The following is a 13,052-nucleotide window of genomic DNA, read 5'->3' on the forward strand; positions in this document are numbered from 1 at the left end:
GGGAATAACATATGGTCAAGATATGAGTAATTCATGTTTATTGAAAATAGATAAAATATCCAAAAGTATTCGATCAAGTTACGGAGAACTTGTCTCTTTGAAGTTTAGCCTGAACAGGAAGATTCTTGCAAAGATTTATGCAGCAGTTGCTCTCCCTCACCTGCTCTATGTATCGCCATTGTGGGATTGGTTCACCCAAACTGATAGACTAAAACTCCGGTCAATCTATTGCAAGTATCTAAAGTTTTTACTTAGATATCCACTCCGTGAAAGAAACACATTCATCCTGCGTTCCCAAAATATGGTTGAACAGACAGACATTATGCCATCCTCCGAAAGAAACGCCCAAAAAAGGGCAATGGAAACTTTGTGCGAATTTCTGCCCCTACACCTTAACTTTGGTGTTGAAGTGTTTTTGTTTTTGTTTTCTCCTTTTCCTTACTCCGCTTTCCTTTTTTTGTATGAGCGGGCACAAATAAATTATTATTATTATTATTATTAAATGGCTTTCTTGACACTTGTTTAATTTTATTTACGAACGTTTTTATTAGTAATAAATATACGTAACTTACGAATTAACTTACGTAACGAACTTCTATGTTCATATATTTTTAATACGTATATTAGAGGGTTCGCCCCCTAGTCAGTACCCTGCTCTTTAAGCCAAAGTCCGAATTTTGTTCCAATTCTTTTAAAAATGACCTCTTAATCAAAAAGGCAGTTAATTAGAATAAATAGCTCTTATGAAAGTACTAAAAACTCTTTGGCTTAAAGAGCGAAGTACTGACTAGGGGGGGGGGGACCCAATCATATATGTAATAATTTCTGTTTGTTTTAAGTTTTGATGTAGCTTCTGTTGCAGTTGAAAAACTTGTTTTTTTATATTTAATTTCTGATTTTTTTTTAAATAATGCTGGGAAATCCGGCGTCCCCTTCATAGCAATGTCCCTTCCCCCATGAAATTTCCCTTCATGGAAAGATCCTCCCACATAACCCCCGCCCCCCCCCCCACTACCAGAAAAATTCTCCCCCTGAAAACGTCTGTATACTTCTCAATAAACAATACTATATGTTAACATTGGGTAAAGTTCATAACTTTCAGCCCTCCCCCAGGGGACTTCGGGGGATTAAGTCATCCTAAAAGACAGAGTTATCATATTTTCGACCATGCTGAGCAAAATGGCTATCTCAAAATTTTTATCAGGTGACTTTGGGAAAAAAATGAGCGTGGGAGGGGGCCTAGTTACCCTCCATTTTTTTCGGTCACTTAAAAAGGGCACTAGAATTTTTAATTTCCATTCCAATGAGCCCTCTCACGATGTTCTAGGAAAAATGGGTCGATATGATCAACCCTGAAAAAAAAAAAAAAAAAAAAAAAAAAAAAAAAAAAAAAAACGCATCCGTGATCTTTCTTCTGGCAAAAATGGAAAATTCCACATTTTTGAAGATAGGAGCTTGAAACCTCTACAGTAGGGTTCTCTGATACGCTGAATATGATGGTGTGATTTTAATTAAGGTTCTATAACTTTTAGGGGGTCTTTCCCCCTTTTTTCGAAAATCAGCCAAACTATCTCTGGCGCGTAACTTTTGATGGGTAGGACTAAACTTGATGAAACCTATATTTTTGAAATCAGCATTAAAATCTGATTCTTTTGATGCATCTATTGGTATCAAAATACCGTTTTCTAGAGTTTCGGTTACCATTGAGCCGGGTCGCTCCTTACTTACAGTTCGTTACCACGAACTGTTTGATATTAAACTTATCAAAGAATGGTCTGAGTTCGCAATTCGAGTTAAAGGACTTTGTTTTACTAAATACGGGTAAAGGGATTACTCCCCATTTTATTGTAGAGGGACAAAACGGAATAAATATTTTTTCCATATTTAGGGGGTTAACTATTAATATATTTTGCCGGGGTAGTAATGTATAAAAATAATTATGACTATGTAGTAATGTGTAAAAGTAATATTTTTAGACCCTAAAACCAGACTTCATCAGGTCTCCAAGGACAGATTGAATATTACTTGTAGTATTTTCTCTATTATCTATTTTGTGTCACTTTGTTTTGTTTTGATAGATTTATTTGTTTCTTAAAAAGTTTAATATTTCAATCACCAGATGTTTGAAGGTGCTATAGGAATGACCGCTCCGTGTCACAGCTTTAGTGTGTGCTTTGATTTCATTAGTTTGCGTATGTAAGATGTTTTTGTAAGCCAGTCATTTTATTCCGTATGCTTATGTCAGAAGGTGAGGCCATTAAACTTACTTCTTTGCATGATGTGTGCCTTTGTGAAATTTTAAGCCAATAAACAGAATAAAAGTTAAAAAGTTCCCTTATGAAACTTAAAGTAAAATTTTAGCCTTTATGGAATCTTAAACGTGTAAAAAGAAAAAAAAAGTTTTTTATTCGCAAGATGGATTACAAGCAAATTCTCCGTTTCTCTGTGGCTCTTTCTTTATGGGTATCTAAAATAAACTCTTCATACTTATTTATTCCTAACTTAAGTCACTTAGTCATTTACACATTAATTTTCAAAACTATTGTTGCACCCCTAACAAGGGCTTTTAGTTATTTGTGTTTAATCTAGTCAAATGGTTATTAAAATTCTATTCATAGTTCATTTCAATTGTATTTAGTTTCAAGTATTAGTCTTAAGGTATATTCTTTAAAGATATAAAAATCTGAGTCAAGCAAGTGTTTTAGTTCTAGAATCTAAACAGTTTGTGAAAATTGCATTTTAGTCAATACGGTTGGAACTACTTATGTGACTCTTTTTCCTAGAAGCAATTATTAATCGTAAAATTTCCAGATGCAAAATAATTTTTAAAACAAACCATTAAATAATTACAGGTTTATACAGAACTCATGGAAATTGAAGCGAGCAAAGAATAGTGAAATGCAAAAAGAAAATGCTAAAGGACTGCCCCAATGGGAAAAAGATTTACTATTGAAACCAGCATCCCGTGATATGCTACAAAGTGAATACCTGGAATTAGGTAAGACCGTCTTTTTAATATTTGCTCCCCTTAAGCCATGTCTCACTTTGTCCCAGCTAATATTCCACATTTTGACTAATGCGCAACTTTGTGTAATTGAAATATGAAAAAAGCTATTCTACCTTTTATCATCAATTTGTTAACAAATGTTTTGTGGCTATTAAGGGTTTTGCTTTTTTTATTGGTTTTTGCTCATAGTTCAATTGCCTTGCTGTTTCTCTTTTTGGTAACGTGGTGGGTTCAATGGAACCTGGGCTGGATTTAAACTTCGTTTTTTCTTTTATTTTAGGTCAAACCCTAGGTCAAACTTCCTTACAATTTAAACTCGGTTTAGCAGTTTGCTAATTTCGGGACTAATACTAATTTTTGCTAATTTCAGGATTAATGCTAATTTTTGGTAATGTGGTTGGTCCAATGGAACCTTGGCTGGTCCTAAGCTTCGCTTTTTTGGTTTTATTTTAGGTCAAACTTTTCTTATATTCTTACTAATTCCGTCCTTTTGAACCTGGGTCGGTGCTCCTTATAATTTAAGCTCAGTTTAGCAGTTTGCTAATTCCAGGACTAATGCTAATTTTTTTCTAATTTCAGGATCAATGCTAATTTTTGGTAATGTGGTGGGTCCAATGGAACCTTGCCTGGTCCTAAGCTTCGTTTTTTGTTTTTTTTTTGTAGGTTAAACTTTTCTCCTCACTAATTCCGTCCTTTTGTACCCGGTCCAGTGCTCCTTACAATTTAAATTCGGTTTAGCAGTTTTCTAATTTTGGGAATAATGCTAATTTCAGGATTAATGCTAATTTTTGGTAATATGGTGGGTCCAATTGAACCTTGGCTGGTCCTAAGCTTCGTTTTTTCTTGTTTTATTTTATGTCAAACTTTTATTGTATTAATAAGGTTCTCACAAATTCTGTCCTTTTGTACCCGGATCAGTGCTCCTTACGATTTAAACTCGGTTTAGCAGTTTGTTAATTTCGGGAATAATGCTAATTTTTGCTAATTTCAGCATTAACGTTAATTTTTGGTAATGTGATGGGTCCAATGGAAGTTTGGCTGGTCCTAAGCTTCGTTTTTTTTTTGTTTTATCTTAGGTCAAATTTTTCTTATATTAATAAGGTTCTCACTAATTCCGTTCTTCTGTACCCGGGTCGGTGCTCCTTACAATTTAAACTTGATTTAGCATTTTGCTAATTTTGGGACGCAGAGGCATCTAAAGTCGGGAGAGCCGCTTAATAATTGTGATACTATTTGAAAACAAATAAATATAATGAATTACTTGATACTATCTTCCTATGTGCCATTCCTAGCTCTGGACGATTTAAAGTAAGAACACATATAGCGGGGCAGCCATCAACACTTTCTACCGAAATTAAAAATTTAATTCTTCTGAGTTTCCACATTTTGGTTCCCCGGAGTGGGATGTGTGGATTTAATACATCAACAACAATTTGTCCATTTTTTCTTCTATATATTTTATTTAATTACATAGTTTGTTATTTTGTTATGTAATAGCTTTAGCAAGTAATGATTCCGTTGACACCTTTTACGCATAGATGTACTATTGTGTTATCTATATAACTTTATTGATTTTTTCTTGGCCTACCATAAGCATTCTAAACGCCCCACATCAAAAACTTCCTCGAGCAAAGTTGAAAACCTATATTCAAATTCGGAAACGAATACAGGATTTATGGACCAAAAGCTGTGGTTTTTATGCACTACTACATATTATTTTTCGATATCGTGGTTATACTTACAGTGAATTTCTCAGGATTTATGTAAACTAGCAAAATTTGACAATTGAAATCCCCGTTTTTGGTAGGTTTAGGTTTCATTGGTGTTGAAAGGAGCAAGTTGCTGTCCGACTTTAGATCAAGCAAGGGCCAACCTGAGTACCGAAGAACTGACTTCAGTTTTACGGTATTATTAAATTAGTGATAATCAATTTGTACAGGAATGGTTATTATTTATGAAAATTTCATATCTTAAGAATATTTGAAGACTGACTTTGGCAAGCCGTTTTTTTCTTTTGTTCATTGTTTAATCAAAGGTTCATTTTAAAAAGTTGTACTTGTTAGCTGTCCTTTGTTTCTTTATTGCATTGCCTTGCAATCTATTTTGGTGTTTAGATTTTCAACCATTTCTTAACAACGGAACATCTTGAAGCAGATAAAAATTTAGCGACGTATCTGTCTAAGCATCAAAGAAAAATATTTGGGCTTGGCAAAACATAAAAAATGGCAAGTTAAGTATGGCGTTCAGCTCTCAAGTTGGCTCTGTCAGCTATCAAGCTGGCTCTACTGTCAGTGCACAGTCAAGTCATAGATATAGAATGACCAAATTAAAATTAACAAAAAGGTTGATATGAAGTGAATTAGTACTAATTTTACTAGGCATTCGAACTTCAATGGCACTTTGAGGAAAGTTAAGAAAGTCCTGGAGAGCACCGCCCATAGCATGCTGGTGGAGCAAGACTAATGTACTAGTATAGAAGCATTTGTCAACATGAATATAACGTACTGATACTAATGGCTTGGCCATGAGATATGGGCCGAACCACAAGAAATCCTATCGAAATATATATTTTGCTAACTTTATATTTGTATAAGACAATCTTTTCCATAATTAAAAATTTTCCTTCATAGCAAGATATACCTTCTAAAACCCTGCCACTGTCCTATCCCGATTATTTATGTTTTGTTCTAAGGGTATTGATAACCATGTGTAAAATTTATATGTTGTGCTGAAACCCACACAGAAGTGTTACCTATAAGTAATAGGAGATACACAACCAAATGGATCAGACACATCTGTGAAAACTTGAGGTTCTCAAACTGGTTTTCAAAGTGCCATGATTCGTTTGTAGTTTTACCAATATTTTTATAGTTTTCGCTGATTTTACTGCGAGTTTACAGATTTTTACCAAATAATATCGGCCACGGTTGCTAGAAAATTTAGGAAAATGACCAGTCAGTCGGTATATTTATTTCCGTGAAATAGGCAATCGTGAAAAGAAGTCTAATTTCTGCAAAATATTTTTACTGCAAGAATTTTAGGCCCGCATTATTTACTTTCCCTTATTACTTTACTTTATTATTTACTTTTTACTTAAAAACATTTTAAACAAGCATTATTTACTGCCCAAATAAAACTAAATAGATCATCTTTTGCTACTGTTAAAATTGTCTAATTCTTTGTTATATGTATTTTTATTTTCAACTTTACATTTTTCTTTTCCGGTTAGACCGTTTTTCCTCTCTTTTGGTGTGGAATTACAGTCTAATATCTAAGCTCTTGCTAGAATCATACTATTTCCTCGTGAAAGAACCCTAATAATAATACAATTTCCTACAGTGTGTATTCTATAATATGAATTGTGAATCATTTACAATATTCTAATGCTACAAATATAATTTATTTCGATTTGATAGGATATTGAGTTGATAAAATGGTATTAAATCACGATGATTAATATTATTGTTTTTTTTATTTTATTGATTGAACTAGTTAAGGAAGGAGTTGAGTGTTGAGTATTAAGCTACTGGTAACAGGGTACGTGATGTTGTAATCATGTTTTTTCCAACATATATTTTTCAAACATATGTTTTTTGTTCTTTTTTAACCCTTTTTGAGGTAAAAGTAACTATTTTTGTGGGATTTTTTATGGTTCCTTCTCCATGCCATGTCCTGGCATTTAGAGGGGATGTTGTTGTTTTAAGTTTTTTGTTAATAATTGATATTAATAGATATAAATAAATTTTTGAAATTTACACTGCCTAGTACATTAAACAAAGTATTTTCAACACCTTTGCTGTTGATATGTTGCACATTCGGCTGTTTTAATGCCAATTTTGGAAAGCACTAGTCTAATCAAAGGTCTTAATAACTGCTCAGCATGCTTTTATTTTTCCTTGGAGCTCATCTAAGCAATTACAGACACCTACGCAGGTGGAGGGGGCTTGAGCCTGCTCCTCCAACTACCTTTAGATTCTTATTATTTCTTCTTATTCTCTTTAATTTGTCATACAATTTACCTGTTATTTTTTTTCTAGGCTGCCATCACCATAAAACAATGCCCTCCCCCCCTTTGCCCTAGATTCTGATGCATGTGATCAGCTACAATGTCGTTAAAGTAATTAAAAACCAAATATGAAATGATAATATAACCAACAGAGGGAATAACATAATGGGAGGGTTTTTGGGGACCCGCCCCCTTCCCCAAATCCTTAATTACGAATTTCTGGGCATTTATTAATGAAATTACCAAACAATTTTTTTTTCTTTTGTAATTCGGTCTTCTATAAAAAAAACGGAAACCAAATTATAGTTTTTTCATTTTTTTCAGCTGCTCAATATGGGTTTGTTACACTCTTTGTTGCCGCATTTCCCTTGGCGCCACTGTTTGCTCTGATCAATTGCATTATAGAGATCCGAGTGGACGCATATAAACTAGTGGCACAATTTCGACGACCTGTACCCATACGCATAGCGGACATGGGCATCTGGCAAGAGGTTATTAAGAGCTTAACTTACCTCGCTGTCATTGTAAACGTAAGATATCATTTTTCATTTGCTAGTTCTAGTGTCTAGATCGACATCTATTCAATTTAGTTTAGCGGCATCTATCAGGAAAACTTTAACAGAATACCAGTTAAGCTATACTAGGCTGTCTAGCCACAACTAGGTTGGTCTACAGTCGAGTTAATTCACATAAATTTGGGAGAGGTCAACATATTTTTTCAATATCTAAGGAGAAAAGTTTTTCATTGTTCCGATATTTCTAATGAAAACACCCCAAAAAATGTATTTCTCAGATTAAGGCAGGTGAAAGAGGAAACAAAATTAAGAGACACCTCCCCCCAATTAACGCCACTCGGGGACTAGTTTTTGCCAATTGAGCTGGTAAAACTGGATTTTGCTAAGGATACTATTAAAAAAAGCACAATCGGATGATAAATTAATAAAACTAAAAAAATGAAGTCGAAAAAATTAAACAAACAAGCCCAAGGCTAATATGGGTCCATCGATATCTTAGCATTTGGACTAGTATTTGAACTAGCATCGGATAGACGTTATAAATAGACAACTTAGATAGTGCTACGGGAAATAAAATTTAACTCGTTAGTTAATCTATTCCTATTCGGGTGTTAAAATACGGTTGTCACTACTTATTGGTGGAAAAATGGTGTTACACCACTTAGTGGAGGGGAAAGTCCCGCTGGCGCCAAATATTATAAAGGGACGCCCACGCTTCGCACAGCGGTTTTGTAAATATAGTGTACGTTAATACCCAATTTACAATATACCCTACTCCAGGGTATGATAACGTGATCCAACGGTCAAATGGCCAAACTCTAAGGCCAAGGGTACCCAACCTGAGTTACCACTAGTATTTTTAACTATCTCCTTGGACTTCACTTAGGCTATAAAGTCAAAGATTATGTAGAAAATTTGCTTACTTTATTCAAGATCATACATACATCAGAACTCTGAAAAAACAGACTCCCTAAACGAGGTCCTCATGTAAACTAAAAAATAATATTTAACACTAAAAGAATCTTGGCACTTCGGCTGTGGCTCAGTGTGACGCGGGCCAATCAAATGTATCAGGTCCCTCAATTAAATTTGCCCTACACATACTTTCAGAATCAATGACTTGAATTTTAGAAAGCCCATGCGATGACTCATACTGAATTATAATTAAAGCAATTTACTTTCTCTTGCAAAATGGTTGCCTTGACGACGAATTTAGATTACGGTTGAAAATTATCTTATAGGCAACTGTAATTACAGAAAATAAAATAGGTCATTTATCTGATTAGAAAAGAAACAAGGAGTGAAACCCCAACACATCTCCCCGTAAGATAAATGATCACCCATGCGTTACGCTGGTCCACCCTTACAAACATAACACTGAATTTCAACTTTACAAAATCCATTTGTCTTCTTTCTTCCCCCAGTGTCTGTGCTTCCACCGCTTGGCTCGAATGCCATCCGCATTGGGTTTTGAAAATTGAAGTCCCCAAGATTCGCAGAAAATGATCGTGCTCAGCACAATCAAAAATGCAAATTTTCTCGCTCTCACGAATTTACATTTGAGAGGAGGACCGGATCAGTTTCTGGTACATTTGATGTTGTCCCTAATCATGAAAAAAAGGCTGCACTAGCCTTTTAATTTCCATTGGTGGAAGCAATACCATATGTCAATTAAAACGCAAATTGCCCCTTGGCATAATTTGAAGTAATCCAAGGCCGAAAATATAAAGGCCAGTGAAAACGATAGGGGTTAAGGGAAATGAAGTAAAATTTTGAGCGAACCAAGAATCGCTTTTTCTGGGTCCCATCCCCGAAAGCGATTGAATTAATAATGCTCGGCGATGCGGGATGAAGATGAAATTGAAGACTGGAAAGACAAGGCTTCAGTAAAAGGGATCACAAAGACAAGGGATCACAATTTGTCCGCCAGTTGTGCATTAATGAAAAGGGCTACCTTTCAAGACTTCCCGCAGGGGACCTTCCCCAAGGGATTCCTCCCCCTCATAAAGGATCAAAATCTCTTTTGAGTTGATAAAACCAGTCTCAGATTTCTTCCCAAATTTCTTCAATCCAACCCAAAATTCAGTACCTCCCAATCTCCCCTTAACCCGTTGTTGACAAGTCGATTCCGTTTCATGATTATCTGTAGTGTCTCATAATATGTCATGGGCCTTTTCCTCCCTCTTTAGCTTTTACGAGTAACTTTACAAGTAAAAGCGCATACAATAAATTTCGTCTCATTTTTCTCTGGCATAGTGAGTCTTTCACCTTGATATGTACTTGCCGGTATCTCATATTCGGTATAAATATTTCTGAGTTTTCTGTTTTCTAATAAAAATTTCAAAAAAAATCATTTTCGCACGTCTTATTTTCAATATTATGTTGTCTTTTAACTTCCGCATCCCGTTTTTGTGGATTATCAACATTTCGAACACGAGTATCAAGCATTTCATTTTTTCGACAGGGGGGCTCAGCCTCCTAATTTGTTTTATGGGCCAGTCCACCTCCCCGCCATGTTAACGATGTTGCATACTTTTCTGTTTTACATTTAATGTCTGGTAGTTTTCATATCCTCGCGATTGATCCTTAGACAAATTATTATGGCTATCCGATAGCCTAGAAATTAGTTGTGATAAAATCTCAGTTTCTCGAATTCCCCAGCGGGCTTCTGTTAGGCCTATCATGGTTCTTTTGAACTCTTGGTGATCTCTCTCTCTCTCTCTCTCTCTCTCTCTCTCTCTCTCTCTCTCTCTCTCTCTCTCTCTCTCTCTCTCTCTATCTCTCTCTCTCTCTCTCTATCTCTCTCTCTCTCTCTCTCTCTCTCTCTCTCTCTCTCTCTCTTTCTTCGTCCAACCTACGGTCTCTAGCTATTCTGATTCTTTCCCTTTCTTCTCTATCTTCTTCCTCCATTCGTTCTCTAGCTATTCTAATATTCTCTCTTTCTTCACTATCTTCCTTCTCTTTTCGTTCTCTGGCTATTTTATCAGCCTCTTCTTTTGGCTCTCTAGCTATTCTATCAGCCTCTTCTTTTGACTCTCTAGCTAATTTCTTTCTTCCTTTCTCTCTTTCGTGTAATTTAATTAATATTGTGTCATATCTACATGACTACTTTTTCGTGAGCCACTGCTGGAATTTGAGCTTCTGCTACTCCTGCTATTCGGACTACTTTGATTCCTTCTGACATTATATATTCCTAATTCATTTTCTGAATTCATTCTTTCCATATCTGTGTTATCTCTAACCCGCAACTCCCCTTCATTTTGCACAGCATCTTAGGGGTGAGTTCGTCTTGTTTTTTCATATATTATATCTTCCTTGTTTATTTTGTACCCCCTCATTTTACCGCGTGTACTATTTCCCGATTATATTATCTGTTAATTAATTAGTCAATCGTTGCAAGTTCAACAATTGGCACACGCAAAAATTATGGTACGCAATTACTATTGTGAATTATTAGCGAATAATCAAACGTGCGAAAATAGCGAATAATTACTATTGTGAATAATCAACAATTTTTCAAATCACCGGAATATCTAGACTTCATTAGGGAATAACGACGTCTTTCACAGCAAGCAATTTTGGTACTAGTGTATTAAACGTACTCTTTTATGTACTGTATATGGAATGTCAAACTGGAGATTATACAGATACCGGGACGAAACCCGCCAGGATAGTTATTTCAAGACACCGCTATTAAGAATTGGAATGCAAAGAGTAGTTTTCATTCCGTTTACGATATTTAAACTGTTGATTTTTGGGGTTTAGGGGGGGGGGGCAGGTACCTTGGTTAGGTTAGGTACTTAATATATGGTCTGCTTTACCCCTTACCCCCCCCCCCCTAATGTGCAAATATATAGCTCAAATTTGTTTCTAAAATATTATATATTCATCCTATTTAATTTTATTTCATTAGCACTAACCAAACATGACTTCTTTAGTAGTATATAAACGAGTACGTTTAATGCACCAGTACCGCAATTTTACACGAGTGAAATATATCTCCGAAAAATGAATTAACAGGGGTTTGACAAGAAAGTAAACTGAAAAACCACGCAAATATTCCACTAGTGAATTAGCTGGACTATAACTCAAACAGGGGAACTACTCTGTAAAACAAATCACGTATCCTCCCTGGATAATCGTACTCTGAATGTGATCTCCTCTTAGGCCGATTACTCAATAGGATAGGTGCCTCCCAGCTTCCTTGTCCAATGTGCGCACATAACTGACAAATTCTCAGAATTTGCCGTCTTCAATAATCTTACAACCTTCGTCACGGAAGATTGTATCTAAGTCCACCTATTTACTCAAATAATAACCCGACTTTCACGGTTCTCCTATCTGTTCTTAAACCCTGTAATACTTTCTAATACGGAGAGATTCCTAAACTGTAAACTCAAAACTCGATTAATTTCACGTTATTTCTTTTTATTATTGTATAACTATTCCCCGCGAAAGACAGTCGATTTTTTTAAAATTTTCTCTAATTTTCTCTAAATTTTCTCTAAATTTTCTCTAATTTCCGTTTAGGCTCAGCCCAAACCTTAATGAAAGGAGGTGATGAAAGGGGGTTATACCCTTTCTCCTACACTGCGTCTCAATTAGCCTGTTATTTTTGCACACTAATTAGTTGTGCGATATATTGATTCATAATTTTTTTTTATTATTGTCTAACTAGGCACAGCCCATTTATATCTTCGTAATTCTGTTTTTTTTCTCTCTTCGCGTTTTTTTATATATAATCACAATAGGCTAATATGTAGGCTAAATTAACTTGTCTCTTCAAAAACGCGGAATTCTTTTACTGTCAGGTTTGCCTATAGGACCCTTCTTGCTGCTATCAGTATTTGGGTGGTAAAGTACAGGTGTCACCACTTATTGGTGCAAAAATAGTGCCACACCGCTTACTGGATGAGAAAGCCCCGCTGCCGCCAAATATTATAATGGGATGCCCGCGCTTACCACAACGGTTTTGTAAATATAGTGTACGTTAATACCCAATTTACAATATACCCTACTTCAGGGTATGATAATGTGATCGAACGGTCAGATGGCCAAACTCTAAGGCCAAGGGTACCCCAACCTGAGTTACCACTAATATTTTTAACTATCTCCTTGGACTCCATCTAGGCTATAAAGTCAAAGATTATGTAGAAAAATCGCTTACTTTATTCAAGATCACACATACATCAGAACTCTGAAAAAACAGACTCCCTAAACGGGGTCCCAATGTAAACTAAAAAATAATGTTTAACACTAAAAGAATCTTGGCACTTGGGCTGTGGCCTAGTGTAACGCATGCTGATCAAATGTATCAGGTCCCTCAATTGAATTGGCCTTACAAATATTTTCAGAATCAATGACTTGAATTTTAGCAAGCCCATGCGATGGCTCATACTGAATTATAATCAAAGCAATTTACTTTCTCTTGCAAAATGGTTGCCTTGACGACGAGTTTAATTTACAATTGAAAATTATCTTATAGGCAACTGTAATTACAGAAAAGAAAATAGCTCATTTATCT

At 35.4% G+C, this 13,052-nt stretch overlaps 1 protein-coding gene across 1 annotated transcript in view; it reads left to right on the top strand.

The window, feature by feature from the left end:
• LOC148953474 (anoctamin-3-like) overlaps nucleotides 1–7,582 on the top strand; it is a 433,736-nt gene extending 426,154 nt beyond the window's left edge. Inside the window, exons 14-15 of the mRNA XM_089087971.1 lie at nucleotides 2,853–2,998; nucleotides 7,338–7,582. Of these exons, the coding sequence (XP_088944097.1) occupies nucleotides 2,853–2,998; nucleotides 7,338–7,582 (391 nt within the window). The remainder of the gene's footprint in view (nucleotides 1–2,852; nucleotides 2,999–7,337) is intronic.
• The last annotated feature ends 5,470 nt before the right edge of the window (nucleotides 7,583–13,052 follow it).

Source organism: Artemia sp. Qi Xiang Cuo, chromosome 4 (genome assembly GCF_049724085.1).
Source record: "Artemia sp. Qi Xiang Cuo chromosome 4, ASM4972408v1, whole genome shotgun sequence".
Taxonomy (NCBI): Eukaryota; Metazoa; Arthropoda; class Branchiopoda; order Anostraca; family Artemiidae; genus Artemia; species Artemia sp. Qi Xiang Cuo.